Source organism: Ips typographus, linkage group LG2 (assembly GCF_016097725.1).
Source record: "Ips typographus isolate SLU linkage group LG2, UJ_Ityp_2.0, whole genome shotgun sequence".
Taxonomy (NCBI): domain Eukaryota; kingdom Metazoa; phylum Arthropoda; class Insecta; order Coleoptera; family Curculionidae; genus Ips; species Ips typographus.
Window position 1 is genome coordinate 8,920,988 of NC_138423.1, and position 22,882 is coordinate 8,943,869.

At 34.0% G+C, this 22,882-nt stretch overlaps 3 protein-coding genes across 4 annotated transcripts in view; 2 read left to right on the forward strand and 1 right to left on the reverse strand.

The window, feature by feature from the left end:
• The window catches only part of LOC145725533 (uncharacterized), a 28,103-nt gene extending 27,426 nt beyond the window's left edge, over positions 1–677 (forward strand). The window contains exons 6-7 of the mRNA XM_081974334.1: positions 152–399; positions 455–677. Of these exons, the coding sequence (XP_081830460.1) occupies positions 152–399; positions 455–543 (337 nt within the window). The 3' untranslated portion in view covers positions 544–677. The remainder of the gene's footprint in view (positions 1–151; positions 400–454) is intronic.
• Positions 601–7,393, reverse strand: MagR (Iron-sulfur cluster assembly 1 homolog MagR). Its single transcript, XM_081974358.1, has 4 exons — positions 7,165–7,393; positions 7,022–7,075; positions 6,869–6,944; positions 601–1,007 (listed from the first exon to the last, which is right to left on the reverse strand). Exons 1-4 carry the CDS (start codon positions 7,243–7,245, stop codon positions 829–831), a joined length of 390 nt encoding a protein of 129 aa, XP_081830484.1. The 5' UTR covers positions 7,246–7,393; the 3' UTR covers positions 601–828.
• Positions 7,394–8,132: 739 nt separating this feature from the next.
• LOC145725536 (atypical protein kinase C-like) lies at positions 8,133–22,166 on the forward strand. Of its 2 annotated transcripts, XR_014177323.1 has the most exons (4): positions 8,133–9,773; positions 9,847–9,950; positions 16,325–16,624; positions 16,768–22,166. XR_014177323.1 is itself a non-coding variant. In XM_081974347.1 (3 exons), the coding sequence occupies exons 1-3, from the start codon at positions 8,314–8,316 to the stop codon at positions 16,561–16,563; spliced, it is 1,803 nt and encodes a 600-aa protein (XP_081830473.1). In that variant the 5' UTR covers positions 8,133–8,313; the 3' UTR covers positions 16,564–22,166. The 2 variants fall into 2 exon arrangements, 1 of the variants encoding a protein (XP_081830473.1); XM_081974347.1 differs by having other exon boundaries at positions 16,325–22,166.
• Positions 22,167–22,882: the final 716 nt, after the last annotated feature.

Consider the following 22,882-nt stretch of genomic DNA (forward strand, 5'->3'; position numbering starts at 1 on the left):
ACACCAAATCTTTAGATAAATAAATATAATAATAAAATATAGATTTTGTTTTTGCCAAACTTTTTCACACCCAGGCCATGTGAATTCTCATCAATACTGTTATTTTTTATATCATTAATGTTTGTTTAATCTTCACTAAATATTTTTTTAGTTCATCAGAAGAATCAGCAGGAGTATCTTACACCCAAGACGATGTTAGTTTTGCTGTAAAGCAATTACTAATGAAATATCTCCCATCTGATCATTTGGCAAAACTGGCTTCAAAAAAAGAACATAATAAAGACGAACTGGATCTCACTCCCAAACAAAATATTGGAGCTATCAAAAGTCGACCAGAATTTTCATTTGCCAGTGTTCAGTATATGAAGAAGTATAATTTGATTGCAAATAGTCAAAAAGGTAGGAATACGGTTGTTACAAAATGAGATAAATTTGATTATTATTGATTTTGCAGAATTTCCAGGAGCTCGCCGGCAAGCAGACACTCAATCACCTAAAATATTAGACATAACAAAGTTGAGGCAGCAACCTAAACTGCTTTAACATCTCCACTTATGTTGGATAGGGTTATGACAATAAGAAGAACTAATGACACGTGACTTTATATGACTTTATGTTGTTTATTCGAACAATGTACACATTTTGTAGTTATTTTAATAAATAACAATCTCTTTGCATTGGCAACTCCTTTGAAACAATTTGCAAATGTCGCAGCACTATATTTTTTGGTAAACCCCACTGAACAGTTTCAAACCGCACTAGATTTGAAATAAGCCTAATAATAATTTAAATTTACTACATCACTCTAACACAGCTATTCAAACATTATCACACACTAAAGGATTCACCACAGCCACAAGTCCCTTTTATGTTTGGATTATTGAATACAAACTCTGAACTTAGCTTATTTTGAACATAGTCCATTTCTGTTCCAAGTAAAGTAAGTTGCGCTTTTTTATCTATGAACACTCGAACACCATCTTGGGTTACTTCTTCATCTAGCTTTTCTGCAAAAAAAAACAATTTTGAAGTGGAGTTCTTAAGGCGGCTCCAGACTCGCAACATTCGCGGATCACGAGCGTAAAATTTGAACCGGACAAAAATACGCAAAGTACGTGCGCACGTACATGCACTCTGTAAAGAGACGGGGTATGATTCACCCCAGAACGGTAAGCAGTAAAGGATTGCTTAATCTCATAAGCGCAATGTTGCCCGTATCGGCTCGGGCCGGTGACGATTTTTACGTCACCATCAAGTCAGAGATCGCGCGTATGCGCGATTGTTAACCGATCATATTTAGTGTATTGTAGTGATAGTGATAGTGTATTGTAGTAAAATTCAATGTGACAGGAAAATTTACCAGTAAATTTACGGGTCTAATTGAAATTTGCTTGAAAAATATCATTTTTCTAATTTTGGCATATAAAGTGACACTTTTCAAAACTGATTAGAGTGACAAAACGTTTTACTTTATGTAACTAGTTATGAAAAGTTCATTTCATCACTCCCTGTTTTTATGCATTTCCGTAGAAACATATGGGCGACATCCATCACAACATGTCGTTGTCACAGTTTATACAAGGTGCTATGAAAGTGAATATTTGTGTTAAATCACTTTAAAAGATGGTTTTTACCGCTTTTTGGTCAAAATTAGAAAAAATTATGTATGCAACACGTTTCGAAAATGTCTTATTGTGTAACTCATTCAAATTGTAGGACCTCGCTGCGCTCGCCCTACAAACATTCATTCGTTACACAAAATCGATCTTTTCGTAACTGGTTACATAAATAGCTATTTTCCTGTCCTGACTGTCATTAATTTGAAAAGTCATAAATCTGTATCACTATACTTTTCATGCACCCCCTGTATAGTAGCGGCACTGACGGACTGTGAAACTCCAGGGATGAGTTTAGCAGTTCTTTACGAAAAGTTCTGCTTTCTTTCAAATTTTTCGAGTTATTTAGGAAAAACTGGTTTGGTGCAACAAATTTTCAAATCAGTTGAAATTCTGGTTTAAAATTTGAACAGCCTGTAATTCGGTTATTTTTTGGGAGTTCAGGGAAGTTGTATCGCTTAAATTAGCCGTCTTGAGCTCCTCTTTCCAGTGGTGTTCCAGGGTGACCGAAAACATTCAGTCACCATACTTTTCATGCACACCCTGTATACTGGAAGCTATAATGGTCCTGCAACCTAACGGTGCTAAGTTAAGAAGTTGATTAGGAACATTTTTGGTCTCCTGCAATTTTTTTTTAACAGTCACAATCTGTTATTAATCTCAATTTTTTAACACATCAATAATTGTGATCTACATTTTGAAAACGGTTTAAAGGACTAAATTGCCTGTAAAACCCACTTGGAGTGACCGAATCATATTTTTAAGCAGATTTTTCTAATTCTCATTAAATTTCAGTCAGGGAGAAAAGAGGTGTGAAAATATAAAATGCCAGAGACACAATTTGAAAGAAAAGTCACGGACAAAATCGCATGTAAAACCCACTTGGAGTAAGAAAATGACTGTTTTATCCAAATTTTTTAAATCCTTATTAAACTTCCTATCTGATAACATAAAACAACACTACAAAATTTAATACAGTCAGGGGAAAAATGGGTGTCAAAGTTTGAACACCGTTTGAATAAACAGTCACGGACAAAATGGCTTGTAAAACCCACTTAGAGTGAGAAAATGACTGTTTGAAGTACATTTTTGGAATCTTCATTAAATTTCCTATTCAATAACATACAAAAAATACCACAAAATTTGGTACAGTCAGGGAGAAAAGCGGTGCCAAAGCTTGACCGGCCAGAAACACATTGTTTGTAATTTACAAAAAATTTTCCTGGTAATGTAAAATATTTACTTTATCGGTAATTTACCCATCACTCCGAGCCCGAGACTTTACTGTGACGTCAGGATCCATTCGCCGCGGGGAAACAAAATCGGCCAATCGAGTTTCGAGATCGCCTTTACTGTTTACCGTCCTTGAGTATGAAGTACGATTTTATACGCACTTTAAGGAGAAACTGCTGATAAGTCAGAAACGGTTGAAGTTAGGTATAGGAAGAATATACAGGGTGTTACAAATTCGATGCATTAGCATTCCTATCTCAGAAACTATAGTTTATAGAGCTTTGGCTAAATAGAGGCAAAGTTGCGCATTTTATTGCTAAATAATTTGGTAAAAAAAAATTCAATTTTTTTTTATTACTTCCGGAGATATCCGACCAAAACCCAAAAAGTCAAATTTCTATTTTATTTTTTTACCACTTTATTAGCGATTAGCAAGCTGTTTTCTTGAAGAGCATAAAAAAGTGCCTCCAGAAGGTGCCATTGATATTTCAAAATAATTATATAAACCATTTAGTCAAAAAAGCCGAGAGCCACTTTTCATTTGCACACCCTGTAGAAAATACTGGAACTAGAAGGCATTACAATATACCTATATTAAAACAGTATGGTACAAATGTATAGAACTTCTTCAGTTTAAATTTAGCAGTTAGCTTTTTAGAAAACCCTGGGGCAAGTCAATTATTGTCATTTTTGACTGCTTGTTCTGATAAGAAATTTACATACAGGTGTGGTAAATCCAAAAGCGACCATAGGAAAACCGTGTAACGGACAGAGAAAGTAAGTAAGTTTGTCGAGGGTATTGAATACTTACGGCGTTTGGCAACAGCGCGCTAAAAATATGGCCTTGATATTTTTTTCGTTTTCTGTCTTTCTCCCGCGCATGCAATTACCTACGTTTCTCTGTCCGTTACACGGTTTTCCTATGGTCGCTTTTGAATTTACCACACCTGTATACAGGGTGTTACGATCATCGACAAGTTCTTCAAATAGAAAGTCTATTTTTTATTTCATTTTCGAATTTTGCTTTGAATCTTAAATAGGTCTCAATAGTATGATTTTACTTCTAAAAAGAAAATTAATTTGTTACAAGACAAGAAATGCTCAAACTGATGGCTTTAAGCAATTATGTAATGGGGAATGGGGCATACTATAGCATTTCTCAGAACTTGATTTATTGGTTTTTTCTGATTTAAAAAAACATAAAGGAAGTGTCGTTTAGGTCAATATTTTCAGATGTTTTTGGGTGTTTCACTAACTTAAGTATGGAGGATGAACAAGGAAACTCAGTTATTTAAACATACAGCAGAAAACATGTTTTATGAACACTTCTCTTGAAATCCCAATAGCAGTTGATATTTTAATGAGTTTTATGAAAGTAGTCACTAAGTTCTTGTAGCACTAGATAGAAAGAAGAAGTGGTGTTTTTCGAAGTATGTTAAAGAGAACTTAAATTAAAAATGACACATATGTTTACATTGATACTACTAAGGGGTGTTCAATAATTGTTATGGTCCTAGTTGGCTGTGGTTCTCTCATTCTAGCATGAACGTAGGCACCGCCTTCTATACAAGAAAGCCTAAAATGTCACTTTTAATGGCGGCGTTAGCGGTTTTTGTTTTATACACAAACGTATGCAGATGCAGTAAAAAATATGTTTTTTTATTGTTTCGTGTAGTTGATGTAGTTGTGAAAAATCAAAAAAAGGTTAATTCCTGATTCAGATATGTATAGAAAGAGCTTTTTTATACACAATCACGTCCAGCCTAAACAAATTGGTTAGAACATTTGTCCTGGAAAGTACAACACACAGCAAACTAGTTTAAACCCTGTTCAATACAAGAAAATCTGTAAATCCTTGAAACTAGGTAAGCAAACCTGGTAAATGGTTCTTATGTTATTACCAAGAACCTTCATTCAAAACTATTTTTGTTGCTCTCACAATGAAGGATGCTTTAAAATGTAACTCACATACCTGTGCATGTAACAAGTACCTAATAAGTTTACTGTACTAGAAAGCACTTGTACCTACCATTGAGTATAGTGTTGGAGTAAAATCAAAGTGTTCAACCACTGTTGAGTGAGATCCGGTTTTTTGTAAAGTAAAAAACTGACACAGTTGGGCGTTTTCCTGAATTGCTGTTACATGTGGCTTGAAAAACTTATGAACGGCAGCAAACAAAAATAGGCAAATAACCTCAAGCCTTGATTTTAAACCGTAAAAATTCGTCTAATCTTTAAAAAACTCAATTTCCACAATACAAACTGTCACCACTATTTCCGCCATATTGGAATTTTTGACAATCAGCTTTCTAGTATAGTAGGCGGTGACATAGGGCCATTGATAAGTTTGTATATGGTTTGAAATATAAAATAAACATATAATAATTGTTTGCAACATTACCTAATGGCGAAGTCGACTGGGAAGCACCAGTTCAATTCACATTTTCTCAGTGCCATGTAAAAGTTGCTCTAACTCGGATTAGGTGCAGTTAGCACGCGGCACTAAGAAAGTGCGAGCCACACCAGTGCAGTTATTAAAACGAGGTTGATTCGACTGGGATTGACAATTGACAGAAAATTTATCTAATTTATCAAATTGTCCCGAGCAAGCTAACCACTCTTCATCCTTGTAACCACTCTCTCTGCTAGATGACGTGTTTAATAAAAAATCTTCAAGTAAAGCCCTTGACACCATTTCTATTTATTTGTTTTGTTTGTTTTTCTAGCCAGAACTGAACTAGAACTATACTAGCAGCACAGTTCTAAAATTTTAAAAATTTAAAATTTTTAAAACACCGCACCGAATGCAAGCCAGCCGAATTCTCACAGACCGCACTAAATTGGTGCATTTCCGAGAAAACATAAATATTTTCAAAACCAGTGCAGAACTTTGTTAGTCGAACAACCAGCACCAAGCGAGTGCGCTTTCAGTGCAGATTAGTGCGCACTAGTGCCAGTCGAATTCGATATAAGACATACGCTTTTTGTGACAATTGCCATCCATAGGCGACCTGACCATAACAATTATTGAACACCTGTTAGTTTTTAGAATGTATGGGATTCCTTTATCAATGTACTATAGGTACCTACTTGTTTAGTAGCATAATCTTTCATTTTAAGGTATATAAAATACAAGGAAACCGGTATATATCAACTTCATATACCTAAAGTCTAAAGTAGACATCCTGAAGAGATATAATTTGCACACCTTAGAAAGTCGTAGATCTGTAGCATATTTGGTGTTTTTACACAAACTGATTAATAATAATATTGAAGACCCTAATTTGTTAGCTTTAATAAGTTTTCATGTGCCAAATTATCGAACCAGGAATCCAACAAGCATGTATGTTGATACTGCATGAACTAATTTTTATTTTAATTCTCCCATTATAAGTATGTGTAAATTATATAATCAAGTTAGGGACCAGTGTGATATTTTTAATATAGATTTGAATAGATTTAGAAAGATGATTCAAGAAATGCTGTAAACTTATTGCTTGTTACTTTGTATATTTGCTATGTACATTAATAATTTGTCTTTAACCAACCTACCCTATAATTGGATGTATTTCTGTGGGGTTTGTAATCAAATAAATAAATAAATAAATTTGAGCCCTCTATGGAGAAAAAGAGATAATAATTTTTTTATACTTAACACCATACTAAACATACAATAAACACCACCAGTTCTCCTTTTAAAAAATCATAATAATTTTGTTGCCATTTTTAGGTGAAAGCAAAAGACATATTTGTCAAATGGTATTCCAAAAATCCATGAATGGGGGTAAAGACCAGTTGTCTATGCTGGAAGCAGTAAGGAGCACAGTATGAAATGAAAATGATTCATTTCTTGCTGTTTACTGCTTGTGGTTTATGTGACTTGCACTTATTTGCCCAATTATGAATTAGAGTATTACAAGTATATTGTTTATTTTTACTGCAGCTTACTGATTACTTCTTAGTTCTTGCAGAACTAGAACTCTGAATCCAGCTTTACCCCTTAAGTGCTTAGAACTCACCTTTATTTGTTGCATAATCCAAAGTGTATGAAAGACCATTACATCCTCTTTGTCTCACACCAATTTTTAGTCCTATCTGAAATTTCAAATAATTAATGAAAAAAACAAATTTTTAGCTACAAAACAATTTTGTTTTTGTTTGTTTTTACTTACATATTCGTTCCTGTCCTTCAAAAGTTCTTTTATCCTGTTTACAGCAGCAGGAGTCTACAAAACAGTGGCCAATGGCCAAATATTAACAAAAACAAAGTTAGAGGTTAAAAAGGATTTATATAATTTTTCTTTTGGAAACCTACCAAAAGCAATGCTTGCCTGGTTGGAAGTAACTTTCTTTTCACAGCCCTTACTGTAGCAGTAGCTACAGTCTTTGCTGCCATTTCAACTTAACTGAAATTTTCTCCACAAAATTTACAACTCAAATATTGTCCTAATTTGATGTTTATTTTTAAATTTCTGTTAACAGCTGCAAACATCACGTCAGGACGTCACTGCACCATATGATATTGATCAAAATAAATTGAAATACGGTCCTGTCCAAAGTACAAAATGACGTTGACAGCGTTGACATTTTTCCAACACCTGATTTTTAGGGCTTTTTGGAAATGGAAAGAGTGATCGAATGAATCAGCAGTCGGCCGGCACGAACTAGAAACAATTGACCCCCTATAAATCGTAGGCTTAATCAAGGCGCTTGAATATAAGCGGCTTGAAAAACTGCGATATATCAAGCTGCTATCTCAAGCGGCTTATTCAAGTCAAGTCAAGTCTCTTTTTGAATAGGGTTGAACTTACCATGTCTATTTGAAGCGGCTTAGAACAAGAAGACAATAATTGCGTTGAATACGGATTGTGAAGTTTTTAAATCTTTCTTTTTTTTTAAGTCTTTATATTTTTCCAATCTTCAAAAAAGCTGCGATAACTACGAGGCTTAAAATGGCTTAACCATTGTCTTTGCTTAACTGAGCCGACTTGGTGAAGCGAATACATCTACGATGTATAGGGGGTCATTTTCGAGCACTGTCATTTAATACTACCTGTTATTACTTTTACATATTTCATATTTCACTCGATTTACAATAATAATGGTGCGTGTAGTCATTGTCTATACCATTGTTCTATACTGTTCATGGCAGATTACAAAGTACAGGTTCGTTTGATCACACTCTCCGAAAATACCTAAAGTAATGTCAATTGTCAAATGACCCTTTAAAATCTGTCAATATTGTGACAAGAGTGACAAGTAAAGTGAAATAACAGTATCTCTATCTCTGTCAGTCTGTCAGAGTCTGTTTCCTTAGTCCAAACAAAAACCCATTAATTATTAATTTAAATTTCATACTTTGTAAAGGTGTGGGGCTGTTTGTACTAGTTTTATTTTGTGTTTATGTTTTTTTAACTTACTTTAAAACCAGTATAATAAGAGTTTCGTTCACTTTCGCTTCAGAATGCCTACCCAACTAGTAGAAGAGAACAATAATGAAATTAGGGCAAAAATCGCCTACAGTGGGGAGGTTCTGATCATATACATCAACTGTAACATAACTCTGGAGGAGTTATGCCACGAAATACGAGAGATATGCAGATTCTCACAGGATCAAATATTTACAATGAAGTGGGTGGATGAGGAAGGAGATCCTTGTACAATTTCCACTCAGCTTGAGCTAGATGAGGCTATAAGATTGTATGAAATAAACAAAGACTCTGAGTTGACTATTCACGTCTTTCCAAATGCACCAGCCCAACCTGGAATGCCTTGTCAGGGTGAAGACCGCAGTATATATCGTAGAGGAGCCAGACGTTGGAGGAAGCTCTATAGAGTGAATGGTCATATTTTCCAAGCAAAAAGGTTTAATCGAAGAGCATTTTGTGCTTTGTGCAAAGTTCGAATATGGGGCTTAGGAAGACAAGGGTTTAAATGCATACAATGCAAACTACTAGTACACAAAAAATGTCATAAAGCTGTTAACATTCCATGCTCAATTGATCACAGCAGAGATACTTTACCACATGAACATGCATCACAAGAAAACAATGGAGATATGCAGCATGATGTTACTCAAACTATAAAGAGTAACCAGCATCAAGACTCATTAAGAGATAGTGAGTATAATGAATCACCCCCAGATGTTACAGGTGAGGCAGTGCCTGTTGAGGATCCCAACAGGCCATTAGAAGACCTAGAGCCAGGGTCACAAAGACAGTATTCTTTGAATGATTTTGACCTATTTCGAGTTATTGGGCGAGGCTCCTATGCTAAGGTTTTAATGGTAGAGCTAAAGAAAACTAAAAGAATATATGCTATGAAAGTTATTAAAAAAGCTTTAGTAACTGATGATGAAGACATTGATTGGGTTCAAACAGAGAAACATGTTTTTGAAACAGCTTCCAATCACCCATTTTTAGTTGGTCTACATTCCTGCTTTCAAACACCTTCAAGGTTATTTTTTGTAATTGAGTTTGTCAGAGGTGGAGATTTAATGTTCCACATGCAAAGACAAAGAAAGTTGCCAGAAGAACATGCCCGATTTTATGCAGCTGAAATATCCTTAGCATTAAACTTCCTACATTGCAGAGGAATAATCTACAGAGATTTGAAACTTGACAATGTTTTGTTGGACCACGAAGGACATATCAAATTAACTGATTATGGCATGTGTAAAGAGGGAATCAGGCCTGGAGATACCACTTCAACTTTTTGTGGTACACCAAATTACATTGCTCCTGAAATACTGAGGGGTGAAGAATATGGCTTTTCTGTTGACTGGTGGGCTTTGGGAGTTTTGCTGTATGAAATGTTGGCAGGTAGATCACCATTTGACATTGCTGGTGCTTCTGAAAATCCTGATCAGAACACTGAGGACTATTTATTCCAAGTGATTTTAGAGAAAACTATTCGAATTCCTAGGTGAGTTAATTGAGAATTAATTCTTGCTATTTATGTTGTTCTATTGTGGTCTTTAATGTTATCTGGTTTACAGGTCATTAAGTGTAAAAGCAGCTAATGTTTTGAAAGGATTTTTAAACAAAAATCCAGCTGACAGATTGGGATGTCACAGTACTGAATCTTTCATTGAGATTACAGGTGAGTTCCCTAAATCTTTTTTTTTGTATCAAGCCATTGTTTTATTTTCTACCTAAGACCTCAGTGTAAATAGCTAATTAGGCATAGTTTTCCTTACCCACCAGTTGTTGTTTGCTATTGGATATAAAGTAGTGTGTCCCAAATTGGTTCTACATGTATTGGAGATTCGGTAATCGTAAGCTAAGAGCTATACAGTCGGTTAAATGGGGAAAGTTTTAGAGAATTTTATGTCAAACTTATTTCCAGTTTCCAAATTAAATTATCTTTCTCCATTTTCCAGAAAAACGTCAAAGGCTGCATTTTAAACTACTGCTTACAGCTTTTTAACAAAAAGAGAGTTTTGAAACTAAGACATTATTAAAGCACTTTTTTACGTAAAACAGGATAACATAATTAGAACAAATCTATTGTCATTGGTTTCCGAAATATGGATGATAACTTTGTAAATTCTTATGGCCGTCATCTTAAATTTTTGCATTTTTGGAAAGCGCTTAAAAAATCCTTTTTGATGATGTACTTGATGATGGTATTATTTAGTTTCTAAAGGCAGAAAAACGTTTTTTAAAGTTTTGTTATAAACTGCGCGCCACCTCAATGGAGACAGTGATTTTTTTGGGGCATTTTTAAAACCTTGCAATTTCTAAACAAAACAACAGATTTCGATGCAGTTTGGACTATCACTGAGCTTAATTTATGGGATTTTAGTTGATGGAAAAAACTGAGGGGTAGATCACCAAGGTAATTTGGTGTACACACTTGAGGTATTATGAGGCACTTTCCCATTATTACGAAGCATTGTGAGGTATTACAAGGCATTCATAAGGCATTTGAGAGTATTTTGAGGCATTGTCTGTATATTTCAAAATGTAGTGTATCAATATAACAAAATTGACTGAAAATTGATCAGAACAGCATAGGCACATGTAAATATTATGGTAAAATCTTTGTTACATGATATTAAGTTGAAACAATGTTCATTACAAATTATTATAATAATTTACCAATTTCTCAACATTTAAACTACATTTTTAAGGTCACGTGACTGTTTTTGACAGGTGTCAACTGGCTTTTACAGTGATGCAAGTTCAAAATTGTATTATTAACGTCACGTAACGTGTATTTTACAAATTCAGCTTTTATATTTGTCTAAATTGAATTTACCAAATGATCAACATTTAAATTACATTTTAAAGTCACCTGACTGTTTTTGACAGAGTCAGTTGGCTTGGGTCAGTGTTGCAAGCTCTAAAACGGCATTATCAAAGTCACGTGAATTGCAATTTTAGCTTTTATAACTGTCTAAAAGAGTCTAAATTTAATTTACCAAATTTTTAAATTTTAAATCACATTTAAAGGTCACGTGACTAATTTTGACAGATGTGAATGATGAACATGCAGAATTGCATTTTCAACGTCACGTAACGTGTATTTGGCAATTTAAGTTTTGACAACTGTCTGTCTGTCTACCATTTTTTAAAGTTTAAACTGCGTTTTTAAGTTCACGTGACTGTTTTTGACAATGTCAACTGGCCTTTACAATGTTGCATGCTCAAAAATTGAATTATCAAGTGACGTGACCTAGTTCTTACAATTTTCCTACTGTCTAAATTTAAATTACCAATTTTTCAACTGTTTTTTTTTTTAATGATAAATGTCTTTATTTGACACGTGCTAACCTGGTTACTAGGACAGTTAGAAGATTAGTGCAAACGTCAAAATATAACCCGTAATTTTAGGCAACCGTATAAAAAATTTTTTTTGTTTGTCAGAATTTGGAAAAAAAGTCACCTGCCTTAGAAAATCAATTTAAAGCTTTGGGTACAAGCTCAAATCAAGTGTCAAAAAACCTTTACTTTGTCACCTAACCTAACCTAAATACTGTCACGGGACCTTTAAAAAAAATCAATTTTAAGCTTTTGGGTCTTTAAAAATTTGGAAAAACTGTCACGTAACCTGCGGAAGTCATTTTTATTGAATCATTAATCCTTATCGACATTTTGACAATAGTCAAAAGTCATGTACCAATTGTAAAAGCTCGGAATAGTCCAGGCAGCTGAAGGCCGTAAAACCAAAAAAAAAATTGTAAAAGCAGGTATGCTACTTAATCCAACCTAAAAACTGTCACGTGACCACAAAAATTGCATTTCAAGGGTGTATTTCATCAAGATTTATCATTATCTCAATACCAGGGGACTTACTAAATTAAAGAATGACACAAATGTGTAAACATTTGAAGGTATCCTGACTCTCCTGAGGCAGTTTAAATAATTAAGGCATTTTGATGTATTTCAAGGCAGTTTTAAGGCATTAAAGCAATAATAGAAGCATTGCGAGGTATTATAAAGGCATTTCTAGGTATTTGTATCCAAAAAGGCATTTTGGGGTACAAAAAAATATCGGCGGTCTACCCCTCGGAAAAAACTCTGACTTAAATGCATGGCCACTGAAGTATAAAGGGTGGAAAAGAAGTGCGTGTAAAAAATTTTCAAGTAGTCCCCAATTGATCAATAATTTGTTTTGGGTTTGTCTTAACTTAAGGAAGTGTTGTTTAGGTCAATATCTCGGGACATTTTTGGCCGTTTCCCAATTAGCATCCTGTGACTCAAGAAATAGCGATGTATCCAAAAAATGCGACATAGCAGTGCTCAATCTTGAATTAAGGCAGTAGCTTTGAACTGTCATATTAAGTCACGTGTAGGTCCCATATTATGTGTTGCATAATTTTTAAGTCAACTCTTTTAACCGATAGAACCATACATGGTGTTTAGACAGTTAAAGTGGAAGAACAATTTGTGCAAACAATTTCAAGTTTCACTCACTGTCGCTGGACACCTTGTAAGGTCTTACCAAATATGGGGCTTGTCCTGAAAAGTACTCAGATTATGTAACAGAAAATGTTGAACATACAACGGCATTTGAATGATATCCATTTTCCGGAAAAATCGATATTTCTTCGGACACATGACGTTAATTAAGAAACGCCCAAAAACGTCCCGAGGTAATACCCTAGAAACAAGTTCCTATGTAAGAAAAAAGTTAAAATTATTTATTAGTAAAGTGGCTGTAATTTAACTCTTTTTTTTGCGCACCTTCTTGTCCCACTTTGATTGTCTTTAGCAACCCTGTATGGTCTCATTGGTCATGCTGTTGCTTCAAAAATTATGTTAAAGGTAATATTGGATCTACAGCCAACTAAAATGACACATAAAAAGCTGCTGCCATAACTTAATTCGAGCTTGAGCACTGTAATGTCGTCTTTTTTGGATAAATCAATATTTCTTGAGACATGGGACGTTAAGGGAAACGCACAAAAACGTCCCGAGATATTGACCTAAATAATACTTCCTTATGTAAAAACAAAACAATTTTTTTTACTACTTGAAAATTTCACTTTTTTGCACCCACTTCTTTCACACCCTGTATAGGGGAGTTAGAGTGCAGTAAAGCAAAAGTTTTTTACATCAGTAAAGAGCCAATAAACCAAGCTCAATGACGGTAGAAACCGCATTAAAATCTGTGAAATGCTACTAATGTCTGCTAATTCGTGAAACCTTCCTCACTTTTCGTTGGGATAAAATGTGAAACTTTATTTTTCGACTACTGACTTTGAAAGTACCTCATGTACGCTTCCATTTCAAAGCAGAAAGTGGTTATTTGCCGCACGTGTACAGAAAGTGAATCATTAACTTTTTCGGCGTTTTCATAACAACGCTACGACGACATACCTGTTTGAAATAAAGCCATTCCGTCAAAGTGATTTATCGGTGACAATGAGTTCGAGCTACGAAAATGATGTGAATTGTCCTTCTACTCCACCCCACAGCAGTCGTCGAAAAAATATCGTCTATATTTCGAGCCGAAAGTATCTTTGCCGCTTTTACATGATTGCTCGTAATATTGTTTTTTTACTTCATCCCTTGTTTATCGGTCTTACTCCATAATAATTTAATAATATTTTAATTTATTTTTCATCGTTTTGTCAAAGATACACCAATTCCGACTAGTGCGGTAACCACAGCTAAAGAAAACTTCTTCCATTGTTTATTATTTTTAATTTTAGAAATGATTATTTTATAGCTGAACTTTTTTATGAATGAAATCATTAATCTTTCACCCTCTTTAGGTTAGAAAATACGTCAAAGTCGATAACACATCAACGTCATTTAATTTAGCATATCTTGAAAAGTATACTGCCCGGTTTATACCTCCAAATTAAAAAAAAATATTAAATTTAAATTACATGTAAAATTAAATGAAAATTAATGTGGTTTATACTTTTCAAGATATGCTAAATTAAATGACATAGATGTGTTTTTGATTTTGACGTATTTTCTAACCTAAAGAGGGTGAAAGATTCATGATTTCACTCATGAACAAGTTCAGCGATACAATAATCATTTGTAAAATTAAAAATAATAAACAATGGATGAAGTTTTCTTTGGCTGCGGTTACCGCACTAGTCGGAATTGGTTACTTGCCTCAATCCAAAAGTCAATAATTTCGGAGATACAGAGTGTCAAAAGTTCAATTTGGTTTTAGTTTATGTGTATTGCCACAAAATTTGGCTGAGGGGTTTTGAGGTGTGAAAAATTCAAATCTGCTCCCGAATAACTTTTTTGAGTAAACCTGTATTTCATTTTTCAATTAAAATTTTTATTCTCCAACGTCTTTTACCTAAAAAAGGTATACGTGGTAAGAGTTGATTTGAGCAGCCGTTTTTGATGATGACAATGTACTTCATGATGACTAGGTGTTTAATTAAAATATCTCATTAAATAGTAAAAAAAAATACATTAAATGTGTTGTTAATTTTATTATCTAGTAAAAATGACACCCAATTTATCAACAAAGAGAGAGATTTATCAACAACAAAAATTTAAACATTCTAATTAAAAAAAAGCTTTCAACAAATGTTTAAAATAACTTCCCATTTTCGTGTCTACAAAGATAAATATGTTTTAAAAAAATACATTGAATTTTCTGTAGTGTAGTGTATTCATCATTTTTCATAACGTCAATTACAGTTTGAATACGTTTCCTTAATTCATCTTCTGGACATTAAATCCAGATATCACAAAAACTACTGCCCAAATCAACTCTTACCACGAATAAGTTTTTTTAGATAAAAGACATTGGAGAATAATAGTTATTTATACAGCAAGGGACAAACAATTTTTTATTCACGAAAAGAACAATTAGGTCCACGAGCGTAACAGGACATAAGGCAGGTAGATAACAAAATACAAAATTGAACTTTTGGCACCCTGTATCTCCGAAATTATCGACTTTTGGACTGAGGTAAGTTGGACTATATCGTCATACTCTCTTTCCCAGTGACGCAATAAATGGTGACAGATTGAAATTCACTCATGTCTTAGATTAGTTCCAAAGGTTTTCATTGATATTTTGCGGTTGCCAGTTAGAGCGTTTCAGATTCCCGGTGATTTAAAAAGCTTGATTTTTGTTAAGCCAGACATATTGTTAAGTTCGGGTATAGAGCATTTAAAAAAAAATATATATTTTTTTGCTATCGATAGATGAAGCCGTATCCAGATTGATCCGTGTCAGTGCAAGAAAGATGTTTTCTCTATTAATACCTTTTTTACGAGAGCATTCGGCAACATGGCATCAGTGTGTTTTTAAGGTTAGCAAAGGACAGAAACAGTAGGCAATCCAGCAAAACAGCTAACTTACGTCAAAATTTTAAATTTTAAATTTTAGCTACTGCAAACACCGTATAATTCAGTGTGGTGTCTTATGAGTTTTATTTGCAGCCTTCTTGAAATTTTGAGCTTTTTAAAGCAGTAAAAAGTGATTTATATATTTTAATCAGAGAGAGGATAAAGATGAGTAACTATTATGTTAAATTATGCTCCGATTACCCGGATGTAGCCGTTAGGTACAAAGAGAAACTAAAAGCTGTTAACAGTGTAGATCCATTTGAGCTGGATGGGTAATACGAAATTTAGCATCAATCTAGCAAATTTTACTCAATATTGATAGTTCAATTAATACACGTGGAATGCGGAAAAATCTTACATTGCCCCTGTTTTCTCTGCTTCCATACTTAAATCACACAACAAAAACAACTCACACAAAATAATAACCTAATCGATAAATTTAACTTGCAAGGGAAAAAGTTTGAAGAAACTGTCAACAAACGCCAAACAACCAAAATTATGAATTTTTAAATGGCGTTGCGGACAGCAAACACACATTTTGTATTTCAAATATACACTCGGTGTATTAAGGCGGGTACTCATTGGCAAACTGTGACCGCATTCGTTTTTACGCTTCAATCATCTTGTAAAATAGACCTTTGAAGAATGTGTTATTTCAGCATTGTACGCATTCTAAAAAACATCTTTTTACAGGACATCAATTTTTCAAGAGCATTGATTGGGACTTGCTGGAGCAAAAACAAGTACCGCCTCCTTATAAACCCCGACTGGATTCTGACAGAGATTTGGCCAATTTCCCGCCCGAGTTTACTGATGAACCCGTTCACCTCACTCCTGACGACCCGAGAGTTATTGAGAAAATTGACCAGTCAGAATTCGAAGGTTTCGAGTACGTGAATCCCCTTCTGATGTCACTCGAGGACTGCGTGTAACTTACCTGGGAATTTGGTGGTTGGTTTTTCAATCTCTTCTGAGATGCCTTTTATAACTTTGGTATGTATGTTAGTTTTTACGGCTACATTGAATGTTGATCGTTCTTCAAATAGTGTTAACAGTGAACACTTCTGGTCAAAGTTTACAATTTTTAATTCTAAAAGGCCATACATTCCAACAATAAAGTGCTTTTTTAATTTCAGCTGAGAATTTATTATTATTATTTAAAGTTGGTTTTTTACAAGTTACACTGTATAAGAAATAATTATGTCTGTTAATTTAGTTCAATATCTTAAATGTTTTTTACGTTACGGTGAAAGTATAATATATTTAGGCAATGTTGCTTTAGACAGGAGTTTATGCACCATTTATATTTAATATGAGACTCACTCACTGACACTGAGCAATACAGGGTGTCACAAATTTTGAAATAATTTTTTTTCTGATTACGGTGGTATGTTATGGTTCAGTGGAAAGAACAAAAACTATATTTTTATTACTGTGGAACTAATTCAAATTATTTTAGATAGTAATTGAAGATACTTTTTGATTATAATGTTAGATTTGTTATTTTGAAGAACTGTCACACTTTTTTTCGAATTCTAACCTAACTCTCAAACAAACAAAATAAGTGTTGTACATCATTTAAATCTTTTTACAATAACAATACTACTTTCAAAGTCACTTATATTTATTGTACCTTCTTAAAAATATTCCAAAAGTTTTCCAGTTAAAATTTGACTAAAAATACGAATTTTAGTAATCTACCGATTTTCCAAACATCAATTTTGTGGCCTAAATTTACAAGAAACAACGTTTCTAAGGATATTCCAGAAATTTTTCTCTTGAAATTTAGCCTTAAATGACTAAGTTCGGAAATCTTACTTAGGTATAGGCATAATACCCACTTACAAATGTGCGTTAAAACATTCAAGGCACATTTGTGGTTGGCCAGGGCATTCAGAGCAGAAAGTTTGCACCATTTTTCCGCGATTTCGCGCAGTTTTCCGATCAACTTTTTTCTTGAGGGCAGCATAACAAGAAACATACTTTCTTCTTATTTTTCTCCCTTCAATCACTCTCTGCAGAAGGTGATGAGCAGTATTCATAGATTTGCTGGTGGATGCGGTAGGTTCATTTGTAGTTTCAGTATTGTTGACACTAGCTGGTCTGAAAAATTAACAATTTTTATTTTTTATTTGTAGCACGTCTGGACAAAATTCAGGCATTTACGACTGCTGTTCCCAGCAAACAATGAAATGCTAGTTTACGATACCACTTTACACCTTTTCGTAAACAGGACGCGTAAGATGTCATTTGATCTGAGATATCTATTCCTGCTTTTTCCTTATTGTATTCTAATATTTCGAGCGGCTTCTCAGTGGCTTCAAGACTGACACTTTTGGGCTTTTTCCTCAATTTCTGATACAATTTGGCTTGAAAATCTTATGAACAGGAAGCAAGCAAAAATAACTTTAGGCAAGTAACCTCAAGTCTTGCCTTGAAAACCGTAAGAATTCATCTAATCATAAAAAAACTCAATTTCCACAATACAAAAAAATTGCAAACTGTCACCGGTATTTCGAACATATTGAAATTTTTGACAAGCACCTTCAGTTCAATTGTCTTTTGTAAAATCGGTAGATTACTAAAGTTTGTCTTAAAAGGTCAAATTTTAAGCAAAATACTGTTTTGATAGCTGATATGCCTATACCAAACGCTTTTCCGACTTGGTTTGCTAGATCAAACCACACTGCCTTTGCGACTAGGATTAGGATTGTGATTATTGAAAACTTGAATAAAATTACATCACTTTCAACACACATGGGCTTTATCTCGAAGGTCAACACAAACGGGCTTTACAGTAACGTGATTAATAGACGAGTCGCCGTCCCGGTAGCGGGGTAAAAACGGAACTGATTTGTTCTGATTTGAATTAATAATTTGCATTTCTTAACAAATACTTCTGAAAATAAGGCCGGTTATTATTATAAACTTAAGCAAACCTCTAGTCTAGGCAAACCTCTCCTCAGGACGAATACTCTCGAATAGTAAATTTAGGCCACTAAATTGACATTTGTAAATTCGCTAAATTACTAAAAAGTACCATTTTTAGGCCAAATTTCGAGTGAATATTAATTTTAATATGGCGTCCATATGAAAAATGAAAGCTGATGATGGTAACACCAAAAACCAAAATGTCAGATCTCAAATATGACACTACCACGTTGTAGAGAAGGAGTCAATGGCTGTATTCGTTTTCAGGCTCCATGGAGCGAGCAGAGCTTTTTAGACGTTACAATGACGTAGTTTGACAATTGGTCAAATTATGGTTTTGCCAAATTACGTCATCGTGACGTCAAAAACGCTCTGCTCGCTTCAAGGAGCTTGAAAACGAATACGGCCAATAATATCAGTCACTCTTTAGGTGATTTATCTCCGAATGAAATTTAAAAAAAGTTCTGTAAAAAAACATATTTTAAGACGGTATATTATTAAACTCCAAATTACGCAATTTTGCCACAATTTAACCATATTCTGTATCTCTCACTGTTTTCGAGATCCCCATGCCTACACATGAATTTGTGGCATCCTGTATATCTTTTAGATTGACTGTTATGCATTGTTAGATAATTTCAAATGGAATTATTCTGATGAGCAACGTGTAATACTTAATTTTGTATATTACTTTTTGTATTCCACATTCCTAGCTTATAATAGGAGTCTGTGGTGCCTTAATCTAAGACTGTGCAATGACTGATTACTGGCAATAGGACATTATTTGTTATAGCCACCTTTTTGGTGTTCTTATAATATTTGTTCTGTTACATTCCAATTTGTTATTCCGCAAGTAGAATAAAAATTCCATAATCAGTATATTCTTTCCATAAAAGTGTGTATTAAAATTGATTTTAAAATATGAAAAGTTGTTCTATTAACCTCCTCAAAAAAGCTTCCAGCTACATACAGTATGTCCAAGATTCGATTCTCTATACAGGGATCTCGCTTCCCGTAAGAGCTACTGCAAAGGTTAAATGGGGAAAGTTTTATAGAATTTAATAGGCAATCCAACATTGTTTTAAAAATATTTAATTTTTGCTTCTTTTTTGAATTATTTTCCAAAAAGCTAAAGCTAAAAACAGTAGTTTTTAAGATTACGTTAATGCAAAATCTAAACGATTGGAAAATGGTGAAAATGTAGTATGTAATTAAGAAGCTATTTAACTAGCTTTCAATCTAACTAAACGTAACTTAATCTTAATCTGGTAAATTTTCAAAATGTCTCCCGTTCGCTCGTGGACACTTTTCGCAATTCTTTAGGACCCTACTTATGACTGCCAAGTGTATTTCGGTTTATCATTGCAAAAGTATTTATTACCCTTTCTCGGAGAACATCAACATTTGTAGGAGGTTCAAACTCATAAATCTCATTCTTAGCATGACCTAAGAATGAGATTTATGATTGAGATATGAGAAGATAAAAATATAAACGGGATAGGTCTGGTGATCTAGCTGGCCATGGGATTGAACCGTTTAATGCAATGACATTGTTTCCAAAATTTTCTCTAAGAAAATCCGCAACGGGCGCTGTGATGCGCAGGACAGCCATGAAACCATAATTTTCTAAAATCAGCTTTTCTTGACACAATTTCTCGAAGAGCTGGTAAGATCTCGGCTCTCAATGAATCCAAATACCTCCTTCCATTAAGATTATAATCAAATGTAAATGGCCCTATTAAACGATTTCCTAAAATAAGAAACATTGCTCAGTTACTGAATCGCAACTTTATTATATTAAAAGTAATATTTTATTTGCATACCATTGATTCCACACCAAATATTTAAGCCAAATCTTGTCTGCATCGGTCTTTGAGCAACCTCATGGGGATTCTCTACAGCACAAAAATGTCTGTTGTGCTTATTAAAAGCACCACAATTAGTAATCCTGCTTTCATCGGTCCATACAACAAAATTAGAAAATTCTGGGTCCTCATTACATTTATTAATCTACCAGTTCGGGAAACGCAGTCTTCTGGGATAATCGGTCTCCAAAAGTGCTTGTACAACTGTTGGCTTATAAGGATGATATCCAGAAGTTTTAAGAACTTGGTGAACAGTTGATTTTGGTAAGTTTACATCTTGTCTTACCATTCTAACAGATGCGGTTTGCAAAATATTGCGATTTCGGATTTCATTATGAAGACGGTATGATCCCCTCGGTTGTTCAAAAGCACCGTATTCTAATAAATTAACAACTAGATTTCTAAAGTGGGTCTTGTGAGGTTGGCGTCGTTCTGGATACGTCTCCAAATACCTAATTGAAGTCACGTCTGCGTTTCTGTTGGACTGAAGATACAGTGTCAGCATGTCAAATTTCTCTTCATTTGAATACTTATTTTGTGGCTTTTTAATACAAGTATTAATTACAACCACGAACGAAAGCTTATCTGTGCAACAGTTTTGAAAAACCAAATAAAAAAAAAATAATGTCACTGTCATATTCCACAATGTATTTTTACGGCAAATGGCCACCTTAGAATCAAACTGTTTTTTAGCTTTTTTTTTGTAACATGTAATAGGTACATCATTTTAATGCAAAAAACGTGCTCTTTGTAACTAAATAAAAAACAAAATGGCGTCCATAAGAAAAAAAGTTGATGATGAAATCTCGAGACCGAGACTTCGGAATTGAAAACGAAATACACAGAAAGATAGTCCTTAGAAAGTTGCTCTAACAATGTTCAAGTCAAATTTTAAAATTTTTAAAATTAGCGAAAATACAGCACTTTTTTGAAAATGGTCGTTTTGGTTTTTCGAAAATAATTCAAAAACGAAGCAAAAATTTAATATTTTTAAAACGGTGTTGGATTGCCTATTAAATTCTCTAAAACTTTCCCCATTTAACCTTTGCAGTAGCTCTTACGGGAAGCGAGATCCCTGTATAGAGAAACGAATCTTGGACATATTGTACTCATTGCATTTGATCTACGACCTCGTCGTGGCAATACGTATTCAAAAGTGGACGATTTAGCGCGCGTTTGAATTGGCTAATTGTTTTAATTTGATTATTGCTCGGATTATTGTCATTAAATGAAAATTTAAACAATAAGCGCAAAAAGTATGACTTTATTTCGCTGAGAATGAAGTTTGCCGTGGGACGCCAAGCGGAGCGCAGCAATCATTCGAACGCATTGTTGAGATTTGGAAGCGAATGCATCATTATTGAATATTTGTAGAAAAAAAATTACGCTGTGTATTTAACCGAAGTATTACTAATTAGAGCAAGAAAACCAGAGCCTTTATGCCAAATGTACGAGCTTTGTTTGTTGGTTTTTTTTAATTAAATTTACATTTCAGTAAGGTTATAGTAAGTTCAATCAAACTTTTCTTAATCTGTAAGTTTCAGTAGTTGTAGATACGATTTTATATTCTTATATACACTTTTAGTAGTTTATGTTGCGCCAACAAGTTTTCTGTATGTACTTATGATATTAAATGACTAGTATTGATTTGTTGGGCTTACAGTTTATAAACCTGGTCAAGTATTGAGTTTATATTTTTTATATGGTGAATATAATATATTGATGCAGTTAAATTTTTACTGTTTTGTTTCTTTTGAATTTCCTCGATTATACCACTCGAATCCGTTGAATTGGTCAATAAGGCCAGTTTATTTTAGCGATTTAAGGATGATTCACATGACACGGCCAAACATCTATAGAATACATTTATATGAGCTAATTCACAGTTGACCGAGCCGAGTTTACGACCGGTGACGACACGTTGTAATTCTTCTTCTGAGTCCCGTTTTCTCCAAGCAAGATGTACACCCCATTGTCTTTTTCTGGTTTCAATTCGTATTTCCAATACTTCCTCAACAAGAGCAATTGCAATAGCTACCAGCTCAAGTTGTGGGAATTTTATTACACCATACTTTTCTCACTCAGGCAACCAACGACTTCTAGGCAAACGCGTAGATTTGGCCAATCAGGAAAAAATATACTGAAAGCACTACTAGTGGAATTGTCGGTCCTCTAAATGTTGTAGTTTTCGAGATATTGACTATTAAACATTAGATTTTTCACTATTTGGAAGACTGTAGCAGGCGAACAGTTGAAGATAGAGCAAAACGGCTTACATGTTCCTATCTTACTTTTTTGAGACCTATCAAAAAATACTCAAAATTTGATTTTTTTTAAATTTTGAAAATACCATGATGAGATAGATCTTAAAAAAGTAAGATAGGAACAAGAAAACCGTTTTGCACTATACTATCTTTAACCGTTCGCCTGCTATAGGCTTCAAAATAGTAAAAAA

Coding starts and splice junctions, on each gene's coding strand:
- MagR (XM_081974358.1), bottom strand. CDS start 7,245: ATGGCAGCAAAGACTGTAGCTACTGCTACAGTAAGGGCTGTGAAAAGA. Junction 7,076..7,164: donor CCAGGCAAGCATTGCTTTTG/GTAGGTTTCCAA, acceptor ACTGTTTTGTAG/ACTCCTGCTGCTGTAAACAG. Junction 1,008..6,868: donor GGATTATGCAACAAATAAAG/GTGAGTTCTAAG, acceptor TTTTTTTTGCAG/AAAAGCTAGATGAAGAAGTA.
- LOC145725536 (XM_081974347.1), top strand. CDS start 8,314: ATGCCTACCCAACTAGTAGAAGAGAACAATAATGAAATTAGGGCAAAA. Junction 9,774..9,846: donor AAAACTATTCGAATTCCTAG/GTGAGTTAATTG, acceptor TCTGGTTTACAG/GTCATTAAGTGTAAAAGCAG. Junction 9,951..16,324: donor ATCTTTCATTGAGATTACAG/GTGAGTTCCCTA, acceptor ATCTTTTTACAG/GACATCAATTTTTCAAGAGC.